Source organism: Akebia trifoliata, chromosome 12 (genome assembly GCF_017979445.1).
Source record: "Akebia trifoliata isolate Shusen 1 chromosome 12, ASM1797944v1, whole genome shotgun sequence".
In the NCBI taxonomy this organism is placed as follows: domain Eukaryota; kingdom Viridiplantae; phylum Streptophyta; class Magnoliopsida; order Ranunculales; family Lardizabalaceae; genus Akebia; species Akebia trifoliata.
In genome coordinates this window covers 25,760,278-25,774,996 of record NC_141386.1, presented here as the reverse complement: position 1 = coordinate 25,774,996, position 14,719 = coordinate 25,760,278, and the positions used below count along the sequence as shown (strand labels likewise).

General features: G+C 32.9%; 1 protein-coding gene across 33 annotated transcripts in view; it reads left to right on the top strand.

Moving 5' to 3' along the window:
- The first annotated feature begins 4,967 nt into the window (after positions 1 to 4,967).
- The window catches only part of LOC147389167 (uncharacterized), a 33,474-nt gene continuing 23,722 nt past the window's right edge, over positions 4,968 to 14,719 (top strand). For 7 of the 33 annotated variants that reach the window (XR_015170966.1, XR_015170964.1, XR_015170960.1 and 4 more), the window contains exons 1-3: positions 4,968 to 5,780; positions 6,021 to 6,083; positions 6,887 to 6,943. Coding sequence is in view for 6 of the 33 variants with exons in the window: in XM_086419635.1 (XP_086275761.1) it covers positions 6,035 to 6,083; positions 6,887 to 6,943 (106 nt within the window). In the remaining 27 variants the exon portion in view is untranslated. The other 26 variants (XR_015170974.1, XR_015170970.1, XR_015170972.1 and 23 more) reach the window with 15 other exon arrangements.

Sequence of the window (14,719 nt, the reverse complement as noted above, 5' to 3'; positions counted from 1 at the left end):
TACTTTCAAGTGAATCGTAGGGCATCCAATCTCATCAAACTTTTTAATATCTGGCATTGTGAATTTTCTATAAGCCAAACAATAGAAAATAACGTTATTGTCCTTAATCCAAGAGCAATATCATCTAGGTCCTTGATATTCTTCAAGTCAATTTTAACCTAGATGAGCTAAAACAAGGTCGATAATAATTGATCATCTTCTTGATCTTCAATGAGGTCGAACACAACCTTAGGTTCTATAGCTCTATCTTTTTTTCTTTTCAGATTTTAGACCCTCAATTTGAACATAGGCAATAATCTATGCTTGAAGTGATTCTAAAATTTGATGCAGTGTTGGTTCGTTCATGGTAATTGTTCCTTCTTGTAAGAAGAGTAAACTACTTGGGCTTGATGATGGTACTCTGGTAAAAAGACTCTTTTAATGGATCCAAAATGGCACAAATAATGGTTTAACACGTTTAAGAACAATTATTACCTGATTGAAATAAAACAAGATCATCCATTGATTTAAAAGGATTGATTCTTAACCACATGATTAAAAATTTGATATAAATTAGCCCTAATTCGGTGGCAATCATCAAGTCCAAATGCACTATAAGTCTATAGTGACCACATAAATGATAAAGGTTAGTAGTGGGTTTACCCCTAATTGTGGTTGAACATTTGGTTAGACAAATTAACTTGACCATATGATCGAATCTTTTTGGTGCAAATTAGTTTGAATCTTCGAACCTAAAACCAATTGATCCAATCGATTTAGTGGTGATTAATAAGATTCATTTGCCAATTGAGTCAACTAGTTCAATTGGTTCACAATGATTAGTATATTTTACCATTTGGATTTATTGGGTCGAATTAGTATTATGAGTTTAATTTGAACGGTTTGGATTGATCCACATACTTATCTATTGATTGGATTAAAGAATTGCAACCTGGTAGCACTCATAGTCAATTCGAGTCATGGCTTAATGGGACCGCACCTAGGTTTGGATTTCTAGGCTTGCTATATGATTGATGCTAAGATAAGACAAAGTTTTAGTTACTTCAGTTTGAAACATCGATATACTTCCCAATTTCACCTGGTTAGACAGTAAGTGGTGCTTCAGTTTGACATACTCGAAGGTACGGTACTGAAGTTGTAGCGTTCACGAGTGTCCCTCGTATCCCGAAAAACTAAGTTAGCTAGGATCCGACTACAGGACTAATAAAGGTATGTCGTGATGCAAACATGAATATGCAAACTCATATGTGTGTACAAAGAGACAATAAGCGCCTGGGGCATTTTCGCAAATCAACATCAATGTAAATAACACTTGCAAATACTCACAATCATAAATAATTACAAAAACAAATGACAAACATACCCACAAAAGAAATGACGAAAACTAGCCTATTCTAAGTCTTCTCAAGTCAATTGGGTTGACTTAAAAGTCTACCTAAGGAAAGTCTCGGATCGGATCAAATTTGACCAAAATCCCCAACGAAGTCATCACTAAAAGTGCCTCAACATTTTTTATTAAAATAATAAAAAAATATCTTGAGATAAATGGGGATTTTAATGGAATGAGGAGTCGCCACCTAGTTTAGATCTAAGAACAAAATAACTCCAAAACAGATATAAGACAGTCCGCGGATAAGAAAAATGGGCAAGGGACAGAATTATGGGTTTTAAAAGATGTTAGGCACAGAACCCAACCAATCAAGGTGATCGGTCTCAGCTATGATCATAGAAAATCCTAAGGCCAAAAAAAAAAAAGAAAACTAAGGTTAAGCTATAGTCCAATCATCATCATTATTTTATATCAATATGGCCGAATAAATTCTAGGATTGTGATCCTTTAGAATATGATACAATTCCTCAAATTTCATATGCAGGACTACAAGGAGCAATTTGAAAAAGCCTAAGTCATCCAATACCTTAAGGCACATGTAGCAAGGAAAAATTCAATTAAAATTCAACATGCACAAATGATTATCGAAAATATCAAATTTCACACATGCATAAATGATTACTAAAGAGCCCAATATGCGTAAATAATTACGATAATGGAAAAATTCCATATGCATCAATAATTTACTAGAATGAATAATTACTAAAAATATCAAATATTGCCACATAAACAAACAATTATCAAAATGGGCAGAATTCTGCAAGCACAAATAATTATCAAAATAGATAAATTCAAATTGATGAAAATTCAAAACAAATTAGCCAAAACATCATGTGCATCAAATCCGTAAATTGGTAAGGCTGTCACATATAAAATTATCAAATTGTTCAATGCATTATAAGCACAAAATATCACCGAATTGGATTTCATTCCATCACAGGCAAAAATAATTTCCCAATGAGTAAACATTATACATGAATAATTTTCAAATTGGTAAAAATCACAACAAGCGTAACTAATTACTGAATTTATTCAATTTCGTAATGTACATATATGATTACCAAATCGGTAAAAAATCCTAGCATGCATGATTGCCAAATCGATCTGAGTTTCTCACATGTTCTAGTAATCTTTAAATTAGCAATTCTCGAAACACGTATCGATTATTTTTTAATTCATTAATTTCCCAAATTACTCAAATTCCAAACATGGTGAATAATTTCTAGATTAGTAAAAATTTGATCCCAAACACGAATTATTAATAAACCTGTAAATGGATCATATGCATAAGATAATCCCAAACTGGTAAAAATGCATTATATGCATAACTAAGTTCCAAATAAGCCAAGTATCACCATGAGTATGAATTATTAAACATGAACATGAATGTTTTTCTTTTTTTGATTGATAAGCTAGGGTTAAAGGGACCCCACCCCGAAAACACTTCTAACGAGTGTACACATGAACATTAATTTTACCATCATTATCCATTTTCAAGAGAGTAGAATTTAAAAAAAAAAAAAAAAAAATTTTGCTATGTAATATGCAACATATTTTTATAAAAACTAAAAAAAAATCACTTGATAATTGGGGTAGAAGAAAAATCAAAGAAATCCCACTCGACTCGATCGGTTCTCGAAAGCCATTTGTGCAAGTTTGAACGAACATTACCTGAAAATAAGTCCTTCACGTGAAAGCTCTGAAAATTCTAAATTTCAAAAAGTACTGGAGAAAAATAAAATAGTTGAATGGATTCTCTTTAACTAAGTATAAGAATGAGAAAAAAAATAAAAATAATAAGAAAACACTGAATAAAAAGATAGAAAAATGAAACTCACCTTAGAAGGTGAAATGGTTGTTGCGATAAATCCTTCTGACTGAGTAAAGCACTTAAGAATGGTAGACAAAGATAACAAAGCTTGTTATTAGACGTTATGTAAAGAAGGGACGACTGAGAAATGAAAGGGTTGGTTCGGCGACAATGCTGTGAGTGTGAGTGGCTTGTGAGAACCACTAGAAGATGTAGACAAGATGGGTTTGATGGAGGGGAAAAGTAGGTAGAGTGTGACGTTAAGGACCATTGTTGACAGTAAAGAAAATGAAATAGGGGGATGTTGGGGTTGTTGTTTAGAAAAGAGCAGTGAGTGTGGTGGTTTGTGGTTGTTGTAATGAAAAAAGAGAGGAGTAAGAAGTGGGAATGTGGGCTGCTGTAATGAAGAGATAGATGAGCAAGACGTTGGTTTGTAATTACTATATAGAGGACGAAGAAGAGTGTTATGGTGGGCCGCTAATGAAGGACAAAGGAATGACTTTAGGGAGATGAAAAACACAAGTCAAACCTTCTCATTTCTTCATTTTTTTCTTCTTTGTATTTCTTGTTGTAGTCCAGAAAAAGGATGAAATTTAAAATCCTTTTTTGGGGGGGCTTTTTCTCCCCGTCGTGTAAGACTCTCCTTACGTCCTCTTTATAAAATTTTCTTTCTAAATTTTTTTATTCTTTTTTTTTTTTAAGTTTTATGAACGTGGAAAAGTTTCATATCTTACTTTTTTTTTTTTTTTTTTTTTACTCTTGTTGGTCGAACCATGGGATTCTTTATCCTTTGTTTAAAAAAATTGAAGGGTTAAGATCCTGCGCTTCAGGAATCCTTTGATTGCCTAAATGTTTTAAAATATATTTTATTCGTTGATTAGTTAGATGACGAGTGATTGGTTGATTAACTTACCAGTTTAATTTTTATGTTCAATTTGATTGATTGATTCAAGTTCTCAAGATTTTAATTTTAAAATTGGATTTGATTAGTTAATTTAGCTCCTCAAGATTTTAATCTTAAGGTTCAATTTGAATGGTTGATTTAAGTTCTCAAGATTTTAATTTTAATATTTGATTTAATTGGTTAATTAATGTTAAATTTTAATATTAGTTTGTTAATTAAGATTAAAATTTTAATTAATATTATTTGATTGGTTGATTAAGTTTGAATTTTGGAATTGATTGGTTAACTAAGGTTAAAATGTTATTTTAGGTTTAAAATTTTCCTAAGCAGAATTTTCTAAATTTTTTTATGTATGTAAATTTGTCGAAAATTTATTTTTAGTCACGTTTTCCTAAGAATCAAGGTCTCTAGGTAAAAGTCATATATTAAAGTGTATTTTGGTCATTTTTCGTAATTTTTTTCGTTTTCATCGATTGTTGTCTCATTAGACTTAAAATCATATTTTAAGGGTAATGGAAGTATGTTTAGACTTTTCAGAGGTATGAGACTCACGAAGGGTATTTTCCTTATTTTATCATTTTTTACGAATTTTGATGTGAGGTTTCTTTCAATCCCAATGTGATTGTTTTTAAGTCTCGAGGTCTTATTTTCCTAGTGTTGTGAGGTTTTTATGTTATTGAAATGTGTGGAGGATCTAATCGTGCGTACTTGAAAAATTGAGTGTATGATGTAGCAATCCTAAGGATACGTAATTCTATGTAGAGCGAACCAAAAAAAGAAGAGGTAGAATCGTGAGGATTTGAGAAATAAACAGGTGAAATTTGAAGGAATCGGAAGAGGGCCTCTCAAAAATTTATACTTTTTCGCATATTTTGCATCCATCATTAGGAATCCACAACAACTGGGTGATGAATTGTCGAATCAAGCATATGCAAGGGGTGCCTACAATTTGAACTTATTATTTTAGAAGTGATGAGTCAGAAAACATCGTTGTTAGCGTTGCTTTGATTCATACTTGTGGACTTTGCATTAAATGAAAGGATTTGATTGCATGATTGGATCTTGTTTTTGTCTTATAATATCGTGTTTATCCAACTCTTTGTTTGTCTTGTTCCTTCTCGTCCCATTCAATTTTCCCGACTGTACAAAATTAACTTGTTATTCCGACCCTAACGATCTAACTTTTGGACTATTGGTGCAATTCCTTGAATCAAAGTACCAAAGGTTAAAGTTGGAGTTGTAGGCCTAGGTAATGCACATATCCTTTCCTGAAGATTTGTTGAAAATGGGCTCCACACATCTCGAGAAAAGAAAATCTATGATTTCATCACATGCCATGTCGAGAGAGTAGAGTATGTCAAGAGGGGGGGAGTAAGAAAATCACAACTCTTTTGGCAATTCAATAGAATGAAACCAAATCAAACAGACCTATGGTGGTAATTTGTGTTGGTGTTGGATACTTGATTAGTGAAAAAACTACCTATGTTGGTGTGATTCCGGTTTTACTCCAAGCCGAAACCCTAATTTTCCTAAACTTGGAGAAGATATGTGGAAGTGACAGATCCACGCCTAACCGTTCACAACTTCACATCCTGTAAACTTACCGGTGGGAGCATAAATGAAAGCGTGACTTTCGATGTTTCTCTTGGAGATGAAATGGGCAATAAGGACATAAGGTACGGCTGCACAGTGTGCGGATTTAACGGAATTAGTATTCTATATACTTTTAGTAATGTTCAAGCGATTTGGAGATGATGATCTGATGTTTTGTGATTTCTAATTTTTTTTTTGGTCTTTTTCGTTTTGCTTCGGCATCATGAACTAGGTTTAGAAGGTAAATCGTCGTGTATATTGTTAAATACTTAACTATAGAATGTTTCTATGTTTTTTCTTTCTTTCTTTTATTTTTGTGGAAGATGTGGTTGACGGCATGGCGTTCTTGTGGAAAGTTGTTGCAGAAGAAAAATCTCATAAAAAAGGTTAGAACTTCTCCCTTTTATCGGATCTGTTCACACCAAGAGCTTTTCTTTCATTGTTTATATTTTTGTTTCATTTTTCACAAACAATGTTTGCTTGCATTAATTTTTCAGTCTTTCGTTTATTAGGAAGTTCTCTTTGTCTTCCCTTTGGAAGGGTCTGATATCCCCATTTATAAACTGAGGAAAGATGTCCAAATTTCTGCCCTATATGATGATTTCATGACCACTTTACTAGGGGAATTTACTTTCCAATCCTTTCTACTCGATGAAAAGAAGAAAAAGCTAAAAGTGAAGAAAAGACCCACTAAACCCGGATTACGCCCTTTTGGCCCATCAAAACTGAACTTCAACAAGAAACTCTCAAATTTTTCCCAAATGATAGGATTACATCTTGGGTTCCTTGATAATTTTGGGTGGAAACTGACTTTCTAATATTCTTCTTTTGTTAGAGTTAAGCCCATGCTTTTGAGAGCTAATCATATGCATTTTCTGTCAACCATTTGTAAATTGAGTTTCTGGCCTCTTTTAGGGAAGCATTTGAATCTTAAAAGATAACTGATTTCTAGAAAGAAAAATAGTCCTTAATACTGTTCATTCTTATGGGCTGGAGGGTGTACAAATGGATTTGGAAATGATCTGATGCTTTTAGTGTATGGCCCCTTCTTTTGGTTTCTAATTTTTTTTCCCTTTGGTTTTGTTTGGTCATCATGAACTAGGTTTGTAAGTGCATCTTAGTGAATATTTGTAAAATACCAAATATATAAAGTTTCTATGTTTTTTTAATCTTCCTTTTGTGTTGGCAGTAGATCGGCATGACCTTCTTGTGGAAAGTTGTTGCAGAAGAAAAATCTCATCAGAAGGTAAAAGCTTCTCCCTTCTATCAGATCTGTTTACACCATGAACTTTTCTTTTATGTCATTTATATGTATATATCTTTGTTTCATTTGGTGACAAGCTATGTAGTTTTTGGAGTTGGCTTGCTTATTTTTCAAGAATTTCTCTTAGTCTTCTCTTTATTGGGAAGTTCTCTGTCTTCCCTTAGGAAAGGTCTGATATCCCCATTTTTAGTTACTGAGGAAAGATTTTCCAAATTTGGGCCCCATATGATGATTTCAGGACCACTTGACTTCCATTGTTCAAGGGAACTTTACTTTCCAATCCTTACTACTGGACGAAAAAAATAAAAAAAACTAATAGTGGAGAAAAGACCCAACACATAGCTCCATGGTCTACCTGTTTGGTTGTGTGGGTTTTATCTTCAATTCAAATGCGGTGAGGGGGTCACTTGTCTGTTATGATGGAACTTTTTTATTTCCTATCAATTGTTAATGTAATCACCAGCTAACTATTTTAGAGGTTAAGTGATAAAACTTTCTAGTTGATGAAGATGGAGATGAAAAAACCTCTACAACCCTCAGTAATGGTTTGAAATTATCATATGCTGCTGAGGTACAACACTCGGCTTGCTTTCAAATTGTTGCTGAAGAAATTTGCATGGCTCTTCAATTTGATGATGTGCTTTGTTTCCTTGTATGTTGTGTAATAGTAAAGATTATCACTGAATAGATTTTTTATGTTAATTACACAACATGTTTTGTATCTATTTCCTAAAAGATTGTGTGCACGTATGTGTATTGCTTATAAGTGAAGTATTTGTTTTGGAATGATTTTTGCTCACAAAAACGTAAATCCCAAATTTCACAGAATCCCGGTTGACCGATTGCATGAATCCTAACGATGGTAGTTTTGTAAATTGGGGATGCCCTCAATACATGTGGGCTCATGTGATGAAGGACATCTAAAATTCTAGATAGAGTCTTCAAGTAGTTTCCTAATTCTTATAGGATTTATTTCTACTTGTAGGATTTATTTCTATTTTCTAAGTTCTTGTAGGATTTCTATTTCATATTCACTTGAGGAAAGTTCTATTTTGTCTAGTTTCTAATTTTTTTAGTCTCTAATTTGTTTTTAGGTTTCTATTTTGTTCTAATTTCATTTTTATTCTTTAGGGTATAATTAGAAGTGTCCAAATTGAGTTATAATAGGTTAGATTGATTACACAAAAAGAAGTTATAATAGGTTAGAAAAGTTACTTTTTAGTATTTTAGAAGGTTTATATGTTGTTATGATGAAGTTATTCATATAAGGAGCCTCAAAAATGAAATTCAAAACATATTAATACAAATCTCACTTATCTCTTAGTTACTTTCTACTTCTTTGCTTTCTCTTGTTCAAGTTATTGTTTATTTATCAATTGAATTGATTGATTCAAATTGATTTTGTGTGTTCCATTAAACACAATCTATTAATTCCTTTCGAATTTATTGATTCACATGCTTCCACTGTGTCAAGTGGTATCCGAGTTTTTGCTACAATCTACATTCATCATTGGTGAAAGAAAATTTATCACTAAAATTGAATTGGAAGCCCAATTCGAGAAGTTTGGAGAAGGTCAACATCTTAGTTGTACTATTCGTAACTTGTTGCAACTTAACATAATTTTTTCCAACCAGCCAACGAGAAAGGAACATGTTTTATTTCTACCAACATCAATGAGGAATTTAAGGAAATAAGTCAAGTGTTTGTAGTGGTAGTGTTACCTTCTATGCATCGATTGCATTCAAATGGCCTCAAGGCGATTATGCATTGCATATGTCAACAATGCGGTTATCAAGGCTGGAGTATATTGTTGGTATTTTGTTTTGCAGGCAAAATGGCGGAGATTCATCATTATTTAATAAATGACATGCCAAAGTTGAATAAATTTGTCATTTGATTTTGTGAAGATTTCTGGAGTTCAACACTAGTAAAGTTTGTCATAATTACAAATTGCCAAAAATAGGGAGAGAAACATGGTCTCCCATTAGAGCTTTTCTCATTAATAAAGGTCAATCAGCAAAGGAAGAAAAAATACCCTATGACTTAGAAAAGATTGCAAATTTTGCTAGAGAATCAGCCACCATAGTCCCTTATCTCTATGAATGAATCGCTCTCCAAGTTGCAAATGATAATCTCTCTATATTGTAGTTTTAATCAAGTGGTCCATCCATCACAGAAGGGTACCACCTTTCAGGCCCTTATCTAGATACATTGAATCTAATTCAATAACTACCTTCCTTCCTTACCAATTTTGAAGTTAAAAACCTTCTAATAGTGCTTTACACTCCGAGATATTGTTAGTCGATTGGCCAAAAAATCAGCAGGCCATGAGTAACACATTTCCATTCCAATCCCTTAATACGCATCAACCCTCGGGAGGGATCTGGATTCTCTAAGCATGAACCATCCCTATTAATTTTGACCTATCCATGGTTCGATTTCCTCCTTGCCAGATTCTTGAATTTAGGACTACTATCACAATCAACTGGAAACCCATCACCTTGTAAATTAATTCACTTTCATGCTTATAGAATGCCTAGGCTTAGAGAGAAAATCAAGTTTCTTAAGCCACCGAAGAATTCCCTTCTTAACAAACCAATAGAAACACTTCCACAATAAATAAAAAATGAAAGTTTTGGGCAATCCACTTTGTGAAGAATGGAAAGTTGAGGAAATCTAGCTGAAAAACTCTTCGCCGCTGTTGAAACTGAAGAAGACTGACAAGTGGGTTGGCCAAGCAATGCATTGCAAAATTCTTACATTGGTGATGATGACGTAGAGCTTTATATTTAACATGCACACTCATATAATGCTTGAGCATCTCTTTTTGAAGTTACTTTGTGATTGATCAATACATGTTTACTAAGGTGCACAACTAAAAGTTTTGCGAGGTAAAATTGTTTTAAAATCCTATCCATGATGTATTCTTTCCTTTATTGGCAGATATCTTTTCAATCCTTATTACTGAGTGAAACTAAAGAAAAAAAAAAAAGATAAAAAGGAGAAGAAAATACCCAACTCATGGCTTTATGGTTTGCTTGTTTGATTAGCTGAGATTTGTTTTCAAGGTTCTTGGGTCAATTCTAAAGTGGTGAGGGGCCCCCTATTATGAAGAAAATATCTTATTTGTCATCAATTGTCTAATCACTATTTCATTTTTTTCAAGGCTAAGCAAGAAATCTGTCTAGTTAATGAAGATAGATGTAACCAGACCACTAAAATCACTCCTTTACTAGTTTGAGGTACCATACCCATGGTTTTAAAACTTGTTTTCATGTCTTGTCTCGTCCGTGAACGAGAACGAGTCATCTTTGACGAGTTTTCTGATACATTTGAGAGGTCTCGTTTAACAATGAGAAAAATGAATCTAGGTTTTAAAATCTCATCCGATACATTGACTTGTCTATCCATCTCATTGGTGGACTAAACCGAGACGTATCGGACGAGTCGTCTTGGTCACGAATGTGATTTAAAACCATGATGACCATACCAAGTTTTTTTTTAGAAAAATTGCTAAAGAAATTTACAGAAATTCTCAAATTTGATGCACATTGCTTATCATGCAATAGTATAGACTATCAATGGATTAAATATTAATTTAACCTATTTGAACTTATCATATGCTATGGATAGCACAAATCACTAGGACCAACACTTTTCAAACCGACATAAGTTTTCTTATTATTTCCAAACTCACTAATGGATGAAGACTCAAGACAGATGGTTCTTGGAGGAGAATAGGAGTGTATAAGGGAATTTTTTAGGGTTTTTAATTTTGCCGACCATGGTAGGGCTTGATTTGGCCAACAACATTAGGGAAATGAAGAATGCTCCTTCAAAGGGTACCATTGCTAGGTATGGAACTAGAGCTTCTTCAAGAGGATGTTTTAAACTGGTTTTGTATAACAAAAATTTGTGGAAGATTAAATCGCTATAAAACGTCCTAAATGGTTGTTGAATGAAGGTATTGCCACATGGGACAGACGTCTCATTGAACATTTCTTTAACAATCACTTTCCTTTTAATTGGGTTAAACAAATAGTGGAAAGTCAAGGGATCTCTCTAAGTTTTCTCTAAGAGTAACCATGTGTTATATACTTCAAATATGGAGAGGTTGAATTGAAGCTAGTGATCTTTTTCACAAGAAATGGCCATGGAGTATTTTAGGTAAGATGCTAATCCTCAACCTTTGGCACTCTCATTTTAAATTGAAGATCATGTAACAGCTTCAATCCCTCTTTTGATGAAGTTCTATAGGGGTTCCAAAACATTTTTGGAGTGTTTGGATAATGTAAAAGGATCTTTTTTGCCAGATTTACAATGATGTTAGTGCCCCTTTTTTAACTCTTGAAATGGACCGGGGTTTAGCACAAGGCTATTCCCAATCTTGAGTTTGAACAAGTTACAGTATATTGTTTGGTTTGCAAGATCTTTGGTCACTCTACATCCAAATGTCACAGGCTCCCCCGAACAATGAGAAGATAGGTGAATTGGAGGAAAAAAGGTTGGGAAACTGTTTTAATGAAGAAAAAAGGAAAATAAGTAAATACCTCTTAATCTATTTGTACAAATGCCTATCTCAGTACTAGTGGTGTTCTCCTAGTTGACATGGATAAAATTGGGCTTGTCAGCATATTGAGAAGTGATTGTGGGTCACTATAGGACCTCCCACGTGTTTCAATAATAGATTGTGAATAGGTGATTGGAAAACATTCTAAATCAAGAGCTGAAATGCATGGTGATTATGCTTTCCACCCAGGTGTTGATCTGACCAAGCATACTTGTGTCGAGGAGGTTCTATATAAGGAAGGCTGACATGGCAGTCCGAGAAGAAAGGGGTCCAACAACTAGGTTTGTCTTGAGGGTTGAACATGGAATAAAAATGAACAATATTTATGGGGTAGCGTTCGGCAGCCAACACGGAGCCAATGCCTTTGTCCTATATGGGTTAGAAGTTTTTGAATGGGCTGATTTTTTGTGAGGATGATCTCTATGGTGAGGAGATCATCCTCACAAAAATCAGCCTAATTTGAACTTCTAATGCCATCAAAAGTGGTTTAGAATTGTGGACAATTGGTTTTTTACTATTAATTTGTAAATCACTTTTGATGGGGTTAGGAGTTTCAAATTGGCTTGAATTTAATTTTGTCAGGATGATCTCCTCGTAGAAATCATCCTCACAAAAAATCTGCTCAATCTGAAACTTTTAAGCCATGTAAGACAAATTTTGGCTCCCAATGTTGGCTGTCGAACGCTACCCATATTTATGAATCATGGACTATAAACTATCCAAAAGAGAAGGTATTACAGGTCCAAGAAGGTAACTCTCCTATGTTGGAGCAAGGTGAATATAAAGAATATTTTATATTCTTTCCAAATTTTAGTCCAAGAAGGTAACTCGCCTATTTTTTAGGAAAGCACATGGGTTTTTCGCTGAAAATTGTTGTATCAAAATATTTAAAGGATCTTGAATTTGATCAAATCGTTGAAAACATAAGTTAGATTATTAGCATGCTTCAAATCGAACGCTAGAACAAAAATCAACTAGTCATTTAAAATTGGTAATCGTGGGAAATAGAGAATTTTTAAATGGTGGAATTTGGGGAGTGAAACATACTCCACTAGATAGAGCATGAAAAATTAATAAAAATGGAATATTCACACGTGACATTCAGAGTTTTATAACCTTCCAATACAAAGCTTGAAATTGTAATGTGTACATCACATGTTGACTGAGGAGTGGTTGGGCCAATGTCATTTGGTAAACTACTACACCTTTTGTCCCAATCTTTCCCCATGTGTGGTTTACACGTAACACCAAAACTAGTCAACTAACTAACCCTAGCTAACTTAATCCTACTTAAGCTAATTAAAGTCAACTATCCATTGTTCACCCACTCAATATATCCCATTCAAAACCACATTCTTAAATTTCTCTTTGCAATTCTAGAAAAATTTCATGGTATAGCACACACTATACTCTTTGGCACTCTCCCTCAATTTTCAAGTTCACAAAAATATTCATACATACACACCCACCTCACAAATCCATTACTACCACCTCCATTGTAAAGCTAAGAGAAGCTTGGTTGGAGTTAATCAGCAAGTTAGAAGAGGGGTGGTAACACTACTTTTGGGAGTTCAAATCAAGTTAGAAGAAGCATCAAGGATAAGAAATTTATAACTTCTCACAAGTAGTCATTGTGTTTTATAAAATATTTTGAAATTATTTATTTATATTCCAATGATAATTATGTATATGTGTTAATTTTAAATTTTAAAGATAATTTAATAGAGGAGAGTGTGTCAAAGAGAAATTTTATATAGTTAAGAAGGAAATGAGATAATATTGTTAAAAAGGTTTATATTAGGTGGCTTAGTTACAGTTAGTTTTCTTATGTTAGCTTAATTAGGATTAGGTTAACTAGGGTTTTTTAGTTAGCTAGTGTTGATGCCAAGTGTCAACTTTATGTGGGAGTGGTTTTTTTTTTTTTTTTTGAGGGGGGGGGGGGTCAACGTGTTGTTGGCATGGTCAACGCAATATGATATATACACTACGTCATCTAATTTTCCATTTGAAACCTATTTAACTCCAAATTCTCCATTCAAATAGTCTATTTTAATTAATATTTTGGGCTCTATTTAATGGCATAATTTTTGCTTCAAAATTTCACTGTTTGAAAAATATCATTTTTTTCACGATTTTCGATTTTTCATTGGGTCTGCCGATTTTCACTTTAGTGTCTGATTTAATAATCTAAACCATGATTTTCTATGGTTTTAGAATCAATGTTGAAGACAATTTGATCAAGTTCAATTTTCTTAAGAGATTTGAAAATTCAGAACAATTTTTTTTTTTTTTGAAATTCCCATGTATTTTCCTCATTTATGTTAATTTTACAAGGCATTACAGTTTACCAATTGAAACATGGGGGATTTGTACTTGGAAACATGGTTTTGATAATCCTTTCCTGTATCTTATTTATAAATGTGGTTGGATGAAACAAAGCTAATAATACTCAAGTTGGAAGATTGTGCGAGTGTGGTAGTTTGTCCACATTTCCAACATTAATTGTTCATATCCTTAGTACTTTGTTGAAGGGTAGTAAACAATTGTGTGGAGATATATAGGTTGCCTAAGCATGTATGATTGTGTTTCACAATGCTTTTTTTTACTAGATAAAGTAAGATTTTATAATAAAAAAAGACAAGACACCCAGGTGTATTCTTTTTATATATTATAATATATTATTATATAATATATTATTATATATTATAATACAAGTTGATGTTCTTTCATACTACAAGAAAGAAGCAGAAATAGAAACGTGTAGATTTTGATCATGGGTTCATGTACGTTATCTTTAATCGAGATTTAAACATGTTTCAGATAGGAATTAAGATCCAACACTAAAGAACAAAATATGTATGATGTCGAGATCTACTTAGTCACCAGATTATTTTGTTGAATCACCGAGAAAATTAATTAAAAAAATCATTTTAATGCCATAGGGATGCGTAAAATTCAATTGCGAAGGTAGGAAACTTATAATTTCAAATTCATAGTATAATTTTCAATGAAATATATTTTATGTCAATTTTGATAGTTAGTTTCAAATTTATTATTATTTAAATTTATAATTCATGTATCGAATTGTAGAATAATTCGTTTTATATACTTTTTTTGATATTTTAATATTATAAAAATAAAAATAATTGAATTTGGGCGAGTGTAATTTGAAAATCAATTTGTTTAA